We start from the raw sequence: 17,496 nt of genomic DNA, 5'->3' as shown, positions 1-17,496 counted from the left end.
AATGGTTATACAACTATTGCACAGAGCTATACTAATGTTAAATACATATTTATTTGTCGTATTTTCAAATATAACTGTTATGGTTTTTCTCCATTACAGAAGTTACCGACTTTTAAATCATAATACCACGTCCAATCTGATTTTACTCCATGATGGTGTTCATAAACCTTATTTCTGTGTATTGTTAGAACTTCATTAACACGATTTTAGTTTTAAACGTAATTATCGTCTTCATAGGGTATGAAAGATGAGTTTGTCAATAAACAATGGTGCGATTAATTAATAAAGCGTTTATTGGTTTAAAATACCTCTCATTAGCAATATTCCGAGAAAGATTTCGCAGCTACTCTAAGAATATGGATGCTCTCCTCGTAAAACAGAGTTTAATTTAGTGTTGACATAAAAAAGATATTCTTCGACAGAATTTTCAAGTTTACTGATGCAATGTGATCAGGAGTAAATAATTGGGTAATACTGGCAGACAACCTTATTTAATCGCTTTTCTTATATTTATATGCGTGCAATGGAGCTCGTGTTTTAATAGTTATGCCTATAAACAAAGCTAGCCATATTAAATTTAAAAACAAGGTAAGAGACTTGATCCTGAGAAAAAGGTAGAAATGTATCAAGAATTCTACATAGTAATGAATAAATGTTGATATTTGCTTAAAAGCGAAGTAATGACTGATACTCTGTCCAATGTTTAGCAAAAAAAACACCATGGTGAATCTGAGATCATAATGCATAATATGGTCTGCCATTATAATATAATATGATATGCCGAGCAGAAACTGGAGTATATTCATTCGTGATCTTTTGTATCTGAAGAAATAACATTCTATTAATCGCCTGAACAAGTGCAGCATATAAAGGGAACATTTCTTGTTGGCAATTAAATAAACCAAACCGGTAAGATAAAAAACAAAAAATAAGTTTTTGGACAACAAGGAATTGGTATGACCGTGAATCACCAGTGATGGTACTAAAAAATAGCTCAGTAACGTTCCGGATATGAGAATAACGAAATACAAGCAAGAAAACATGAATGGGCTAAAAATAATTTAATAATTTGGAACTATGCATTAATTAAAAACAGCACTTTGTCATTGTCCAAGACTGTAGGTGGTACCCTCACTCTGGTCGTAGATCAGGATGCTTTATTGTAGAGTAATAATATGAAGTATAAATTTCCAATTTTCTTGTTGGCAACTACACTTGTTTTTCTTTTTACGAAGGTAAGTCCATAACTTGGACGCATATTACCTATTCTCTTGCCATTTCGGTCTTCATGAAGATGTTGCTATATTACAGTTATTATATGCTACAAACAAATGTGTATTTAATTATTAAAGCAGTTATTATAACTTTAAATGGGTAAACCTATCTTGTTGACCGTTTAACAGTCATCAAATGACATTTATTCATCTACCGGATCTGTATATTACTCGATACAAGTACAATTAATCATTAAGTAAAGGCATGCTCTTAACAAAATACAAACATTCTTATTGCTATAGTGCTCTAGATAAATCATACCTCAATTTTTTACATGATTCTTGAACGTGAAACTAATCAGTATCACTACGTGATGCCCGTGTATAAACTGGTACTTTGCTGCTTCTGTCACACGCATATCTGCTTTACAATGTCTTGAGAGTAATAACCTCAACCCTATTGTTTATCTATACAAGCTTGATATAAAGGCAACTCGTAAAATGAGATCGGGTCAGCATGCGCACACCTCATTTATATCGCTGTTATTAGCATCGCAGCACAGTCAAATAATATAGGTACAGCTAGTTAACAATGTTACGCTCATCAATTACAAGATTAGTTGTCATGAAAACAGATCAATCACATCAAAAGTGGAACAAAAAGGAGGTTTCACCGCGATGATGTACCAAATATGAGATATCGTACTGCAGGCATGACATTACCAATCGTTATCGTTATTAAAACAAATGTCTAACGTTTTGTATTCGCTGATACTTCGATATAAGAAGTCCGATAACCAACACCCTGATTCAGATGGGGGAGGGGACAATTACAAAGCCCGAAAAATTTAAGATAAGAAATATGCTATCATGTGTGATGCTGGTTTGCATATTCGAGTTGATGGATATGCTGTCATATAGTAGCGCTATCATGGTAAACTACAACTCAAGCAAAGATATAGATGCAGTATGTATGATACTTTACATATACCCAACCATAAGCTCAGTGATTTTTTACAATGTGTTTACCACTATTGACGCTGGAATTGTGAGCAGTGCAATTGTAGAGAATTTTCGTTTCTTCTTTAAAATGAGCGAAGTAGTCCAAAAAAACGTTGAAAATGAAGAGGCTTTGGTCACTAACAGTTTTTTTTTGTTCTTAGTCACTGGTTTGCTGTTTGCACTGAGCAGTATTATCATGATGAAACTTAAGCTGGGTCGGCTGATTTCGCACATTCCCAAGGCCGTCGTTTACGGAATATTTGCAACCATAGGACTAATACAGATTCCTGTGGGTTTGCAGGAACTTATGCCAAATGGTTATGATTCGAGTAATTTATCGATGTACATCGTCGCGTTTGTCATATTCATTACTATATTTATTCTTCAAAAACGATATACAAACGTGGTTTACATAATGCCATTGAGCATGGCGGTGTGTCTGGGATTATTTTACGCCTTTTTTGCATTCCGATTCCGAAATAATCTAATTTATGAGCTGATGCTACGCGGCTGGTTGCACGAGAGAAATGATAGGATTATCAATCCTTCCATGTTGTTTGATATGATTGAGGTGAAAACGCTCAATTTTAGATTTTTGTTGAAGAACATGAGAACTATTCTAGTCTGTGTTTTTTTTTCGCTATTACACGTTACTTATAATCTGCCAAGCTACAAGATGGATTTGAATATTGACTTTGATTATTCGAAAGAGCTAGGAACACAGGGTTACACCAATTTATTCACGCTAATCCCCTGCTATTTTATATCGTGCTATTCCAGTCCATTTTACAAGTGTGGTGGCACAAAAAGAATTTACGGTGTTATAAGTGGAATATTTCTGATATTTGTTGCATTGTTTGGTTGTACTATTCGGGGATACGTTCCAAAATTCCTACTATGCATGCCTCCTCTGCTAATAGGATTTACTATGATCTACGATACGTTGATAAACGTTGTTTCTGAAGCAAGAATATTTGAGCAGCTTGTTGTTCTTGTGATTAGTTTGATTTCATATTTAACAGAAGATTATTTTCTTGGTGTTGTTGCTGGCATTTTGATACACTTGGTGTTCTATTTTATGATGAAACAACGCCCTATGAAAAATGACGAGCAGATCACTGCCCATCTCGAATGTTTAGTGGGTTATACCTACATAAAAATAGATTACGTGTTCTGTTTCATGACCATGAACAAGTTTAAAAAGCACGATTTCTCGAGCGAAAAAATTATTGTTGACCTCTTAGAATGCCCAGCTGTAGACTGGATCGGTTCCGACTTACTCTATGACGCTATCAATAAGCCAAATAAAACCGCAGTGATCGTTGGAGTTCCACTTAATTTCAACAAACAGCGATTCGATAAGATTTGTAAAGTTGTATCCGATGCAGATGAATTGAAGCAATTGATATGAATTATTAAAATTTCTATTTTTGGTTTTGTTAGGATATTGAGGTGTACATTGACTGCAGAGTGCTGTCATACTGTTAAATTGTAGATGAGGCCACTCTTAGGCACAGGATTGTGGACAGAGAATAGTACATGTGACACAATTAGTAACCGGTTCTGTACTCCAAATAACACAATTTACAACGCTATTTTCCGTTACTGTCTCATACTACATTTAACAATACATATTATGCTCTGAATCGAATCTCAACATTTAACAAATTTTATACTAATAACACGATATTTTCTATGACTGCCGAACAGATAGTTTATTGCCTACGTATTCTATTGAGATGTAGACTGGTAATTTATTGAGCGATATTTTTCATGCAAAATAATAGGATATGAGCTAGCAAGACGGTTCAATACATGTTCATCAGGCAATGCATCTTCTAAAGAATTAGATAAAAAACCAAGGAAAATACCGATTTCAACAAAAATTCGAAGTTATCAGTGGTAATGGATACATTGCAACGAAGACGTAGTGTTACCCACTCACAAATTGATCACTTTCTCGATAATCGTATTCATAACATCACTACAGGCCAAAGATTCAATATTCTCGTACAGTGTACCATTTTCAATATATTTCGACATGTCTTTATCAATCTCAAGTGTTCCGTAGAAGGGAATGTTGAACTCTTTGGCAAGATGCTGTCCTCCATTTCTTGAATATATGTTGGTAATCCGTTCACAGCTTGGGCACTTCAAGCCACTCATATTTTCTACTACACCGTCTACACCACTGAAAAAAGTAATTGTGTTGATCGAATCTGAGATAGCCACATTTTGGCTTGTTGTAACGAGCAATACCTTTGTTTTCTTTTCTTTGAGAAAGGAGTGCACCGTTGTAATACCTGGAGGTGTATCAATTACCACGTATTCATAATAAAATTGTTCGTTTTCATTGGAAACATCAGAATTCTGCCCTACACCACTATCTATATATCCGTGGTTCTTCGAAGCATCTCCTGGTCTGAAACAAACATTATTTGTATCGGTAGTCATTTTTTCGTAGGCGCTGTTGTAGAACATCTCGTACAATTGCAATTTGCGTGGAGCTCGCCATATTACAGAGCTGTCTTTTTTAATCAGAGAGGACATAGACAGAGTATATAAAAAGCTGTTATCAACTCTTAAAGGTTTTAAACCATTCTGAGTTTTGATAATCTTGCCGGTTGTTGGGAAAATACTTCCTATCGATGGACCACATATATCTAAATCGAACAGCAGGGTTGGTGCCTTCTTCGATAATTTGGCTGCAATAAGCGCAGCAATAGTTGATTTCCCAACTCCGCCCTTTCCGCTTACAACTGAAATGAATAACATGGGTAGTACCAAATTAAATTCATCTATAGCGTGATCATTCGTAGCAATCTCTTTGTAAAGCTCACATATGCATTTACGTAATTTATCGTTGTTCTATCTCCTTTCTCGACCCTTTTTCCAGAATGTACAATGCACCTGTTGTTAAGATATACTATCATATATCGCAAAACCTATGATTCTTTCATTAACGTCCTGATTGAATCGGCTATTATATCACTGGTTCGGCCGTTTATATTTGGAAGTGTTGTAATGGAGCCATTTTTTGCATCAGAAGCAGCGTTGGCGATGTATTTTTGAAATGCTTAAGTTATGAAGAAATGTTACTAAAAAAGGATCTGCAGAGGAAAAATAATACTGTCGCAACATTCTTGCTAAAAAAGATCAGCATCCAAAGGGTAATTGTCAACAACGCTTTTGTACAATTATTTTTAACGACTGGACCATCATTTCTCACCATTTTAGTCTTTCAGGAATTCTACAAGACTTGTAATTGCATCGGACAACCGATATAATCTCGATGTTATGTGAATTTCATTGATTTTTTGTTAATGTGGCGGATCCTGTTTCGGTAACCTGCGTAGATTTGGGTCATGATCAAGTTTTTTGTGGTAAAGGGTTATTACAACAGCAGACCGATAAATACACTGAATTATACAATATAATAGAAGAATATTAACAGGTATTTCGCTTTATTAATGGATACGCTATAAATCTGGAATTTCATGCTATTTTTCATCGAAATTACCGTGTTTTATAGTTTTTATCGTACCAATGACCGTATTTAAGCACGACCATAAAATACTTGATCCATTAAAACAACAAATATTGTGTATGATTGTGTTTAAATATGAAGAAAGGTTTTCTACATCGGCTTATTTAGGTAGTGATTAGTTCAGATGACGACAAAGAACGTGATAATAACAACTAAGAATGCTTTAATCGTATATTTATAATGGAGTTACAACGTAATATAAGATTTGCGGTTGCTCTTGATGCTAAGAACGAGATGAACATTAGATAATCAAATTTGGCTAACTACAACTCAATGGCCAGCCTAGTACAGTATCAACATAATTGTTAGATGTAGCCGAATTAGTAAGTATATTTATTACTGCTACTAAAATAGTCGTCTTTCTCATCCAAATATCAAGCGAAATATCATTCCTCAATAACAATTTTAGTTATCTGTAACCATTTGGTGTTTTGTGTACGTACTGCGAGCGTTTTTACATAGCTCATGTGAGACCGATTATGTTGAACAATAAATGATGGGAGTTTATAGAAGCAAATCACGTACCTTTAAATTAATTATTTTGCTTATCTGTGAAATTTGTAAATTTTGAGCGAAATTACAGATTTAGACACTGATTGCATGTTTTACAAATTGATGTAATAAAAATGCAAAGATGGATGATCTCGCATCAACCAAATGCAAAATATGCTCGCAGTTCAAACACGTTCTTTCCAATCAAGTTTATTTAAAATACTTTTATTTTCAAAATACATTACCTGTATCAACCATGACAGATGAGGCGAACCAAAATACTATTTTCGGAGTGTTATCAACGAACGTATTCGAATAAAACGAATTAGAACTTAAGTTATGGCAAGGATACATTATTACGGTATGTAAATAAAATATGGTAGTTTCCAATTTCGTCCTTTATTATCAAAATTTGGTGTTTGGCACGTAGCATTTTGCGAGGTTTTTTGCACGAATTACCTACCGGTCAAAAACGTGTTTTTGGAACGAATTAGTATAAAGATAAAATTTGCACATTTCTTGACTATTAAGCTTGTATCAACTACTACGTGCAAAAATAGGCAAACTTTATAAAATTATATATTTGGGTTGATCAAAATGTAGATTAACAGTCCTTTGGTTCAGAAATAACGTGTTCTTCGAACAAACACAATATTGCCGTGTTCTTTTTAAACTCTTTAATTCAGCGTACATGTTTTCAATTAGCCATAATTTCGTAAATTACTTGCAATGACGTGGCGGGAAATACTATTTTGAAGAAAAATATATTTCAAGCTATTTTTAAAAATCTGCTTAATTATCACCTCACGGCTTTAATTAATTTCGTTCACGCCGTGCTTCATGGTCAAATTTATCAGCACAGTCAAAAATAAATTGGTGCATTTTTACCCCTTCTATACAATTAATGAATCCGAAGCGAACATTTAGCATTTCAGCATTAATTTCTACTTCGCTCATGGCAATCATTTTTCAGCTGATGGATATGCTTTCGTACGGCAGAGCTATGTTTAAGAATGATGATCCAGAAAAGAACGTTATTGTGCAGAACATTGGCATGTTATGTTACATCTATTCCACCATATGGTCGCAGCTGCTCTTCAATTACTTCAGCAAAATCGATGCAGCTATCATTAGCAGTGTCATCGCAGAAAGCCTTTCGTTCATGAAGGATAACATCGGAAAGGTGGTATGTGAGCACACCACTGATTTGAATGGATATATAACCAATTTCCTTATGATATTGGTGATTTCTTCCGTTGGATTTGGACTGGTAAGCCTGTTGTTAAAATATGCAAGGGCAGGGCACTTAATATCCTTGATTCCTAAGGCGGTTATAAATGGCTGTCTTGGCGCTATTGGTCTCTCTCAGTTTCCCGTTGGATGGTCAGCTTTAGTTCCCGAGGGCTACGAAAACAAATACTGGTTGTTGTGCACCATTGCCATAGTTGTTGCGGTTGTTCTGTTTTTCTTGCAATTTAAGCTGTCAGGCGCTGACTTTCTCATACCATTGTACACCGTGGTCATCATTACGTTGTTTTATGGTGTTACTTTCATTTTCGTGCGTGGTGGTGATAAGATGCAATATTTGCGCGATAATAATTGGTTGCCGGTAAAGGAGAACAGGATTTTGTATCCAAACTATGTTTTAAGCCGAATAGAACTGTCTACGTTGAGCTGGCGGGCACTGTTGTACAACTTCTCAAACATTCTGACAGTAATATTTTTTAATTCCGTGCACATAGCGGTTAATTTACCAGCATACAAAATGGCCACGGGTGTGAACTTTGATTTTTCAGACGAGTTGGGAACACAGGGTTTCTCCAATTTGCTCACATTCATTCCGTGTTACTTTGTGACCTGCTATTCAATCGCTTTCCACAAGGCCGGAGGAACAATGAAGATATACGGATACATTTCGGCACTTGCAATGATATCGGTTGCAGTATTTGGTCTTATGATCAAGGGATACATTCCAAATTTCATTTTGAGCATGTTACCATTTGTTATGGGAGCCGGGTTCATATACAGCTCCTTCTACGAGCCGATTTTCACGGCGTCCATATATGAATACACTATTTCTGTTGTTGTGTGTCTTATTTGCTGGTTCACAGATCAGTACATCCTTGGTGTGCTGATTGGAATGGCAATTTGTGTAGCATATTACATTATTGCAAGCCGAAGAAAGATTGCACATTATGATGCATTGAATGTGGTAGAATCGGACAACATTAAGATAATTGTGGTGGACTATGTACTGTGTTTTTGGACCGTTAAACGATTTGTCGTACCAGGATACACAGATATTTTGATATTAGATTTTTCACGATGCCAGGGTGTGGATTGGTTGAGCACAGATTTAATAGTAAATTGTTGTGAGAAGGCCAGAAAAGTGTATTTTATTGGTAAACCTGTTAACCTGCGGGTTAAGCGATTGAAGGATGTTAGCAATTTGGTGCTGGTCAAGAACTATTCATGTTTGTACTCGTTGATGAATGAAGATGTGTGAAGCATTTTTATGCCACTAATGATTTTATTGCTAGATTGACTGCTTTATACATTTTGTCTAATTTTGATATTTCATGATATGAATGTTAAAATTACTATTTCTGCACGTCAAAATAAATAAAGTATCTTCTTTAAGTAATAGAGAATGTCATCGAATGTGTATGTTCATATTTTTTGCACCAAATTCATTCAGCCGAATTTTCCACCTATATCGAACTTTTCCTCCCTAAGTTCATGGCAAACAACCACAGCTTTGGACGAGAGCATTCGGATTATGATGCATCTGTGTTATCTTCCGATGGAACAGCGCAAACAATTGTACAGCAATGTCCCTCTAATCTTCCATAAGGTAATAGAACAAATAGAAGAAAACATTCGATCCTGCATAATTAATCCTGAGTAAGAAGCCCATACAATGATTCAAGGGCATAATTACAATCAAAGCGTACAAGTTCAGGTTAGACCACTCGAACAATAATACCATCTTGCATTACCTCCGAAGTTACGTTCACCCGGACACACATAGTAACATGCCATATGACAACCATCTTATCAACGAGAATCCATAATAATCCACTATTTTAAGGGATATATAGGATCATTACAACATCTTAATTGCAGCACATATTGCAAGCATGGTATGTTTAGTTCCCTAAATTGATTATCTGTGATAGTGGTATGACTTATAGCGATTATATATGCGAAAGCGGAACCTGTCATGTATAACCAAGTTTATAAGTCCTATGTTTGGTTTGGTTGTATTTTCGAACAAACATTATACTTAAACTATGGATGATAATAGGTCTATATATGCAACTTTTGAACAGCTGAGTTTTTGTAATAAGTCGTTCCACGTACAACACATTCATACAGAATGGATTGCCACCTGCCGTCTAATGAATTGGTAGCAAACCCATCTGGAGTAAATTGATTACCACAAGTCGCGTTAATTTCAATAAAGTAACAATTCCATTGCAGCAACAGAACAGATTGTTATTACACATTAATAATTTGTTCAAATATACATGAAATAGAAAAAGCTTAACAAAGACCAATATTGCAAAATTGTACGGCCTGAATTTGTGAATCAAAAAGCTGAACTGTTCAAATATCTGTACATAAATATGTTACCACGGTTGTAGCAAGTATCTGTACTTGATCTGCTTTCGGTCCGAGCACTATCTACGCAATCTTCATTAGGTTGTCTTCAACAGATAACACCTGGTGAGCTTGTAGATATCATTGATCTTCTGCAACATGATAATTAGATTCTTCCATCAAACCTGTTGATGTGATCATATTTGACACTTTTTTCACAAAAAGCACGTTTATTTACTGCCCCATACAATAACATCATCCTACAAACACATCTCTGGCCCGCTGGCACCGAGCTTTTGATGTGGTAGCCACTCATAGAATATTTTATGTATCTAGTAAGCTTAGTTGTGAGCACTTTCTCGCCATTGTCTGTTTGAACTATGATCAATATCTTTATTGGTGTGTTCGATGTGTGCAACGGTAATAGCCAGAATTTCTAGTGCTAGCAATTGATGAGCGCGTACAGCGATAATCAATTACTAGCAATTTCGATAGCGCATTCGAAGATACGATGCAATAGCTTATCTGCCGTGACTATTGCTCTTTCCGCCTCTGTCGGCTAGCGCAGCGGATGGATTCGTGCCTAGTAGCCCCTCAATTTTATCAGCTAACTTGGTATTGAGGAGATATAATGGCTCCAACAACGTTTCGTGCTCATCCTTGATTCAAACGCAGATCGGCTCGGGGTATCTGGCGGATCAAAATGTGCTTGTATCGGCTCAAACAAGGAATAAAATCGTGTTGTTCTGGTCTGTGCGCCCAGAACAACCGCTTAGACAGCGGACTGAATACGACTTGTTGTAACTTCGTCGACAGTGAAGAAATGAAATCGTGGTAGCTGCGTCGAATCTTTGGTTGCAAACAGAGCGCCGTCGTATTAAATACAGGATGAAGAGCAAGCGAGCACAAGTTGATACACATGATCTTTCTTCTTAAAATGAACGATGTCTGTTTTTAGGGCGCTTAGAAGATGTGGGAAGGACATTACAATGCATTGATTTATTTTAGATTGTACGGCAACGTTCTGCACGGTACCGTGTTTATTGTTCAGCAAATTATGCTTTGTTTCGATTTTGGATCTCTTAATGCCTGCTTTGATGAGTTATCTCAGCATTTTCTGCATTGATTTTAGGTGATCGTTGTAGATGAATAACATGCCAGCTAGACACCACGAAATTTACTTGTTTCTTAGGAAAGATAGCTCTGCCCAAAAACACGAGCGAATATCGAGTGGAGCAATGGATATTGACACAAATAATACATGAATTTGAAAGCGGCAGTTTAATGGACATTCAAATTCTCAACTGTTGGATGAGCAAGACTCAAACATGTCCATCTCAAAGATAATAGGATGGTAGGGTTCGGGCGTAGATGATGGAGAAACATAACTTCCATTTTTTGGTGAACTGTATAGCGATTCGGTGGATGATTGTTTTTCCCGCTCAAACCCACATGAGCCATGATGACAGTGCTTGTTAAACCAGTTTGGCAATGGCTCGTGGTAACTTCCAACGATAGGTGATGCTGAGCTTGAACTGCTGCCACAGAACATATTTTTCATGTTTTCCTGTCCAGGAATCAGCCATGCCTTTGTGCGTGCTGTTTCTGAACCATCCTCTACTGCGTGTTCCGCGCCATTCCGTGCTGGCATGCTTGCAAACGAGAGATTGGGCAGCGAATTTTGCAACGGGTTTGCACTGTCCTTGCCAACACATCCTTTGGTTTGTGCCAGATAGTTCCGATGTGTTGAGTTGTATGATACCGCCGTCGTGTTCGCGAGATGTAGTAGAGCAATAAAAATGTACATTCTATCACAAGTATGCTCGTTTAAATACTTTCATCTGCTAAAATAGTAAATTGCTTGCCAATTAGTCCTTTTCAAAAAGACTGCGATCGAGAAACTGGTTGAACAATGTTTTACTTACTTTAATGGTCGTAATCGCTGTAAATAAGCTAAAACAGAAAGGATCAGAGGTGCAATACGTACGATGGAAATGCTACGCCGCAGAGCAATCGCAACAACTACTATTTAGTTCATTTGTGCATTTTCGTCTCTCTCATCAGTATATTCACTGGGCAACCGAAAATACTATTTGAGTGCGCATTTACACTGTTAGTTAAAATATTTACAGTATAACGGATGTGTGTTGGACAAAGTGCTTAGATGATCGTAGTTTTCATTCTATATCCGTTCTTGTTTGTCTTTGTGTTTAATGTGTTTTGTTATCTGCTAAATACCGGTATGCTGATTTGTACTTTTTTGCTAAATTTATTATTTGAGGTGAATTGAACGATTCTTAATTAAAAATTATCTATTTTTGTAAAGATTATAATTAAATACCAGTTTTGCTAATGATCACTGTTTCCGGTGTAACAGGCATCGGCAGCGCTAGCTATCATCACTCAATACAGACAAAAAGGATGTACTTCGGTGCAGCACAGGTCTGCGTTCTGAGAAGCGCTGTTTTGTCTTTTTTCCCTGGTCCACGACCACCACGTAGGTTCACCAGGAAGCTCAAATTTCGTATGCGCTTGGACGCAAAAGTATTTGCCATTTGTTGCTGGTGTACGGTGTTCAATCGTTTTTGATGTTTTATCGGCATCCGGATCACGGATATGAATTTAAAAATACGAAAAAGGTTAATAAGAAGACGAACAGCTGACAAGTGATCATAGAGCAGGCATTTCGAGTACAGAAGACGTTGAATGCGAGATGTAGAGGAAGGCTACGAGCGTGTGCAGGCAATTCATGTACATTGCACCTTAACCATGTCAACGAACGCGTCGTCTTTGCTCCCCATTTCCAAGCAGCACACACGATTGTATAGCTTTGATGGAATAGATCACACCTACTAATCGTTGTCCTGCATATCACATCTCGCTGGTAAAAATTTCCGTGCATTAGCATCTCCTACGGACTCATAGATGGCAATAAATCCAAATGACCGAGAAAAGAAAGGTATACGAGCATTTCACCGGATATCTGAACAAAAACACAGTTGGGCAAAGAATGTTCAGTAATGAATTTGTGCAGATGCGTCCTTCGTCTGTTTCATGCCTCGCAAATTGCAACGTGTCACAGCGCAGGCACCGGTGCCATTCAGATGTCTGCATGCAATGAGCGCGAACATGGCAATTGCCATAAATAAATAGCGGTGTCGACAGGAACGAACTACTCAGCGATGACAGAATTAGTTGGACAATCACGAAGAAAACCCGGAAATGGACGAGCAATGAACGTGACCACAAACCGCTCCGTAAATCGCAAGAAAAGAAATAAATCATTTATTGGTATCTCAGCAAAACACCATCACCAAACAGTCAGGAATCGAACAAGTCCTGCACCGGTCACCGTAGCAACTGGGCGTACTTCGGGCAACATCAGAAATGTTCATCACACCGGGCTTGGTAATTTTATCCCATTGTGTGAACTCGCCATGCAGTATCCCGGATAGAACAAAGCCCTGACTGCCCGTGGTGATCAACAGTGCATCACCATTCACCGCACAAGACTATTTCCTTTTCAAAGAGCATGTCCACCCTGTTCCTTCCAGTAACTTTCCTCAAACACCAGTGAGCACAGCTTCGCGCACTGCCGTGCACTCAGTTCATAGCACAGAGATGTTCGATGCGCGGCTCATCCTTTGATTACTGCAAGGGGCTCGAGCTTAACCGCCTTTTTAACAAGTCCTAGCTCAACCGCTGCATCCACAACATCGTCGATGTCCTTGTAAACCATCGGTGCCTCCTCGATCGCTCCCTTCTCGCTCTTGCTCATCAATATTATGTCGCCCATCACCTGCCTCAGCTGTTCCATCGTGATAAGCTTGCGCGCCTTGTGCCTGCTTATCTTGCGACCTGCTCCGTGTGGCGAACTGAACAACGACTTTGCCGTGTCCTGTGCGTACAGCAGATACGACGATGTACCCATCGACCCGCCGATCGGTATCGGCTGGCCCTTCTCCCTGTTGCACCGCAGTTCGGGATGGTTTGGCGGTAGTGCTCTTGCTGCGCCTTTCCGGTGCACAAAACACTCCCTTCCATCGATGTTCTCCCTGATCAGCGAGTTGTGGCCGACATCGTATACCAGCTCGCACTTCACGTTCCACTGCCCCAGCACCTCCTCAACCTTCTTGGATATAATCGCTCTGTTGCAGAACGCGTAGTTTGCGGCGCACCCCATTTCCAGCAAATAGTCCTCGGACTCGTGTGCCTCAAAATACGAGAGATTCTCGGATGATCCCGATGCCGAAATGCTTGCGCTGCACAGCCCAATCGATTTTCTGACCGCCTGGATGTCGTGGCTTTCGTTCCCGATCTCGCTCTCGGTGATGCAGCGTGTGCTCGCTGCCACCTGTGTTGCGCTCTCACACACCTCAAAGCCAAGACCCCTGCTTCCCGTGTGTATCATGAACACAAGCTCGTCGACCGCAAAGTCTGCATCGTTGTCGTACACCTCCGCGACCCTCTGTATCTCCAGGAAGTGGTTTCCTGCGCCCAGTGAGCCGAGCTGCTTGAGCCCCTTAGCCTTCGCCTTCTGCGACAGCATCCGCGAATCGCTTGGAAACCGCCCGCCCCTTTCAATCCTGTCCCGCTCGTCGCTGACAATCCCGTGTTTGACCAGGAAATCGACTCCCTCGTTGCAGACCTCGTTTATCAGCTTCATATCGGTGAACGCAGCTCTCCTGTTCTGTGTGTCTGCAACACCTTTGTTGAGCGCGTTCACAATCTCATCAATAATCGTGTTCACCGTGTCTCCCCCTATTCCGCTCGGAATCGCGTCGAACAGCTGGCGGGCAACCTCTGCCATGTCCACATCCCTGTAGTTGCTCCTCGTCCTCACCATTCTCACACCGCAGTTTATATCGTTTCCAACGCCCTCCGGTACCACGATGCTCGCGCCCACCACTGATCCGATAGGAAACGCATACCCCAGGTGTATATCAGGAAGACCCACCACGCTGTGCACGTGCGGAAGACGGGTGACCGCAAACATTTGCTCCACCACGTTTTTGCCTGGAAAAATGCTCGAGTACTTGAGCGGGATGAGTAGCCGTACCTGGTCGGTCAGATCCAAGTACTTTTTGTCCTCCTCCTTCTTGTACAGCTCGGCCATTTTGCTGGTAAATTCCTGCTCCTCGTTACATTGCGCTATTTCCTTCTCTGCGTTGTTCTCTTTCATGTAAATGGGGTTGACTTTGCACGTCCATATCAGGAAAGCGGTTTACGATGCTGCAACACCGATGCGGTGCAATTGCGAACAAGTTCTGCGAAACGGCCCTTGCTCGGCACGTACTGACCGTCACCGTGATGAAATACGTTCTCGTTTTTGTGGAAAGAAGGTCGCAACCATCCACCACATTTAATTGTGCAGGCGCACGCATCCGCAGTTTTACAAGCGTGCGTTTTTCAGTTGACCATGTTTTCGCAAACAGCGCGTCCATTCGTCGTTTCTCTCGCCCGATCATCATCCGTACGTTGTTTGTTCCTGATTTGGCAATTACGGCATACCAATGATGCTTCAACTTCCATTTTGAACAACAATACGGCGAGTACGTGCGTCATCAAAACCATTAAATCGTGAACCACGGCACGAAAAAGACGGAGCATCTCTTTTCATTACGAATCTCACAAAAACTGCAGGGTGTGAAGACGCGGTGCCCGCCAGTACTTGCATCTCTGCCACGGGTGATCGAAGAACCCTTGTACCGGTTGCACACGGCTGTTGTATGGCGAGTAGTTGCGGGCGAGGCTGCGCAAACATAGGAACGGTAAAATCACGGCAGAACGATGTTGGCATTCAGACCAGCGCTCTTTCCCTGTTCCTACCGCATCACATGCGTGTTTGCAGGTTAGCGAGACGAGGAATAGCGTGCCGGAAGAACCGGTGGCAGAGCGCATGCACGGCTACCACAGCGATAAACGAAAAGTCCAGCAATCCATGCACTGCCCGCACGTATCGTGTTGCTCTCTGCAGATCCGCACTGTCATCTGGTACGGATGATAGCCATGCTCGTTCATCCGAGCCGTTTGTTGCGATACGAGGAACGGCTGAGGCAGCAAGTAATTTAGTCCAACTCAGCTTGATGTGCTGCGCCACGCTCTCCATGAGTAACTTTCTGCAGGTTGCTGCCGGCCATATCTCAGAGAAGGCTGATTTGTTGACCGCTGCTTCATACAATGTCTCTTCTCGTACACACCATGACTCGTTCTGCCTCTTCTCTGCTGCACGTTTTGTGCGCGTGAAAACCGCACCCCGATGAGAAAAAATCGCATCTTCGCCAAGTCGTTGGTGCTGTCGATCGTGCCGTGCATTATCATTGCCATTTTTGTGAACAGAATAGGAGATTTGTCATTTGTGCCGTTTGGTGGCGGCATTTTGTCACTCACCCGAACACTGAACCTGGCTGTGGCAACGATTGCAATAGTTCTGTTCGGTCTGGCGGTGCATGCATGGAAGATCTTCTCTGTTCCGCTGACGACCGTTTTTGCGGTTTCTTCGTTGTGCGCCGGGCTGTTCGTTCAGTGTGTCTCAACACAAAGGAGCATCGCGTTTCTTGCAATCGACGGCATACACGTGTTCATCTGCTCGTGCTTGAATGTCCTGGACATGTGCTTGCTGCCCGGTACGTACGCGCTCGTTGATATCAACGGCATTGTGCCGCACGTTCTCAGGCACCGAAACAGCATCTCGGGGAAGAGCGTGAGACTGTGTGTCATTACGAATGTGCTGACGCTTTTTGTGGTTGTAACGTTTGTGAGGCGGCTGTGGGTGCTCAGGCACCTGTTGTATCTATCGGTTTGTTCGTACCTTTTCTACCTGTGTGTCAATTTGGTACAAAAAATTTTTGAGTACAATTTCACGCTCGTCTGTGTGGGCGAGAAGAGAAAGGAATTGGCAGATGTGAACAGGGGAGAGAACATGCCGAGTAATACACGATTCTTCAAGGATATCGGGATGAATGAAGGCTATACTGGCAAAATAAATGATAATTTGGTGGATCGATCGGTACGAGGCACAGCATGACAGACAGCGACTCACTGCACAACACACCGGCAAAGCTGTCGGACGAGCAGATCAACAGCGCCAGGATCGCCTTCCTTTCACTTAAGGACATCAAAACGCTTTCACCTGCTGAGAAGAAAATTGTGCAGCATGCCTACGAAACGGAGCTGGTGCACCTGAGCAACACAATCAAAGAGATCAGAGCCGAAGAAAAGCTTTATATCGAGAGACTGTGGAAAAAGTCAGCAGTGATAGTCAAGAACAGAGAGGTGCCGAGTCAGCTCACGAACACCGAATCTATCCACGTCAATCTGGTCAGGTCCCACAACATATTTGAGGTGAGCATGGCTTGGATACGGAAGAAAGTGATGGCGGTGTACTTCCAAAGGCTGTGCACAGATTCGATGTATTTTATTGAGAAATACCACATGTTCTGCTACTCGGACATCGCAAGCGGTCTTCTCTTCGAGCTGCAGAGCGCAGAGATCGCGTTCAATGCCAATTTTTGTTCGAATGCGCTATTAAGGAGCGTGAATGCCGCCAAGAAAACACCCTACAAGTGACTTAAGACCAATTAAAGTTCTTATATTTATCAAATGATGTTTTCTGTCCATGTATTGGACACGCTTTAC

At 40.4% G+C, this 17,496-nt stretch overlaps 10 protein-coding genes across 10 annotated transcripts; 5 read left to right on the top strand and 5 right to left on the bottom strand.

Moving 5' to 3' along the window:
- Positions 1–475: 475 nt before the first annotated feature.
- VCUG_02564 (uncharacterized protein) lies at positions 476–1,043 on the bottom strand (the record flags this gene model as incomplete). The annotated part of the gene is made up of 1 exon (XM_008077380.1): positions 476–1,043. One exon carries the CDS (start codon positions 1,041–1,043, stop codon positions 492–494), a length of 552 nt encoding a protein of 183 aa, XP_008075571.1. The 3' UTR covers positions 476–491.
- Positions 1,044–2,028: 985 nt separating this feature from the next.
- VCUG_02563 (uncharacterized protein) lies at positions 2,029–3,642 on the top strand (the record flags this gene model as incomplete). Its single annotated transcript, XM_008077379.1, has 1 exon — positions 2,029–3,642. One exon carries the CDS (start codon positions 2,029–2,031, stop codon positions 3,625–3,627), a length of 1,599 nt encoding a protein of 532 aa, XP_008075570.1. The 3' UTR covers positions 3,628–3,642.
- A 515-nt stretch (positions 3,643–4,157) lies between these two features.
- VCUG_02562 (uncharacterized protein) lies at positions 4,158–4,991 on the bottom strand (the record flags this gene model as incomplete). Its single annotated transcript, XM_008077378.1, has 1 exon — positions 4,158–4,991. One exon carries the CDS (start codon positions 4,989–4,991, stop codon positions 4,158–4,160), a length of 834 nt encoding a protein of 277 aa, XP_008075569.1.
- Positions 4,992–7,159: 2,168 nt separating this feature from the next.
- VCUG_02561 (uncharacterized protein) lies at positions 7,160–8,866 on the top strand (the record flags this gene model as incomplete). The annotated part of the gene is made up of 1 exon (XM_008077377.1): positions 7,160–8,866. One exon carries the CDS (start codon positions 7,160–7,162, stop codon positions 8,759–8,761), a length of 1,602 nt encoding a protein of 533 aa, XP_008075568.1. The 3' UTR covers positions 8,762–8,866.
- Positions 8,867–11,084: 2,218 nt separating this feature from the next.
- VCUG_02560 (uncharacterized protein) lies at positions 11,085–11,686 on the bottom strand. The gene has a single exon (XM_008077376.1). The coding sequence runs from the start codon at positions 11,663–11,665 to the stop codon at positions 11,159–11,161; it is 507 nt and encodes a 168-aa protein (XP_008075567.1). The 5' UTR covers positions 11,666–11,686; the 3' UTR covers positions 11,085–11,158.
- A 1,458-nt stretch (positions 11,687–13,144) lies between these two features.
- VCUG_02559 (uncharacterized protein) lies at positions 13,145–15,040 on the bottom strand (the record flags this gene model as incomplete). Its single annotated transcript, XM_008077375.1, has 1 exon — positions 13,145–15,040. One exon carries the CDS (start codon positions 15,038–15,040, stop codon positions 13,496–13,498), a length of 1,545 nt encoding a protein of 514 aa, XP_008075566.1. The 3' UTR covers positions 13,145–13,495.
- Positions 15,000–15,329, bottom strand: VCUG_02558 (uncharacterized protein; the record flags this gene model as incomplete). Its single annotated transcript, XM_008077374.1, has 1 exon — positions 15,000–15,329. One exon carries the CDS (start codon positions 15,327–15,329, stop codon positions 15,000–15,002), a length of 330 nt encoding a protein of 109 aa, XP_008075565.1.
- Positions 15,330–15,587: 258 nt separating this feature from the next.
- VCUG_02557 (uncharacterized protein) lies at positions 15,588–16,121 on the top strand (the record flags this gene model as incomplete). Its single annotated transcript, XM_008077373.1, has 1 exon — positions 15,588–16,121. One exon carries the CDS (start codon positions 15,588–15,590, stop codon positions 16,119–16,121), a length of 534 nt encoding a protein of 177 aa, XP_008075564.1.
- Positions 16,118–16,885, top strand: VCUG_02556 (uncharacterized protein; the record flags this gene model as incomplete). Its single annotated transcript, XM_008077372.1, has 1 exon — positions 16,118–16,885. The coding sequence occupies one exon, from the start codon at positions 16,118–16,120 to the stop codon at positions 16,883–16,885; it is 768 nt and encodes a 255-aa protein (XP_008075563.1).
- VCUG_02555 (uncharacterized protein) lies at positions 16,882–17,427 on the top strand (the record flags this gene model as incomplete). The annotated part of the gene is made up of 1 exon (XM_008077371.1): positions 16,882–17,427. One exon carries the CDS (start codon positions 16,882–16,884, stop codon positions 17,425–17,427), a length of 546 nt encoding a protein of 181 aa, XP_008075562.1.
- Positions 17,428–17,496: the final 69 nt, after the last annotated feature.

Source organism: Vavraia culicis (genome assembly GCF_000192795.1).
Source record: "Vavraia culicis subsp. floridensis unplaced genomic scaffold supercont1.75, whole genome shotgun sequence".
Lineage (NCBI taxonomy): Eukaryota > Fungi > Microsporidia > Pleistophoridae > Vavraia > Vavraia culicis.
This window is presented reverse-complemented; position numbering and strand designations above follow the sequence as displayed.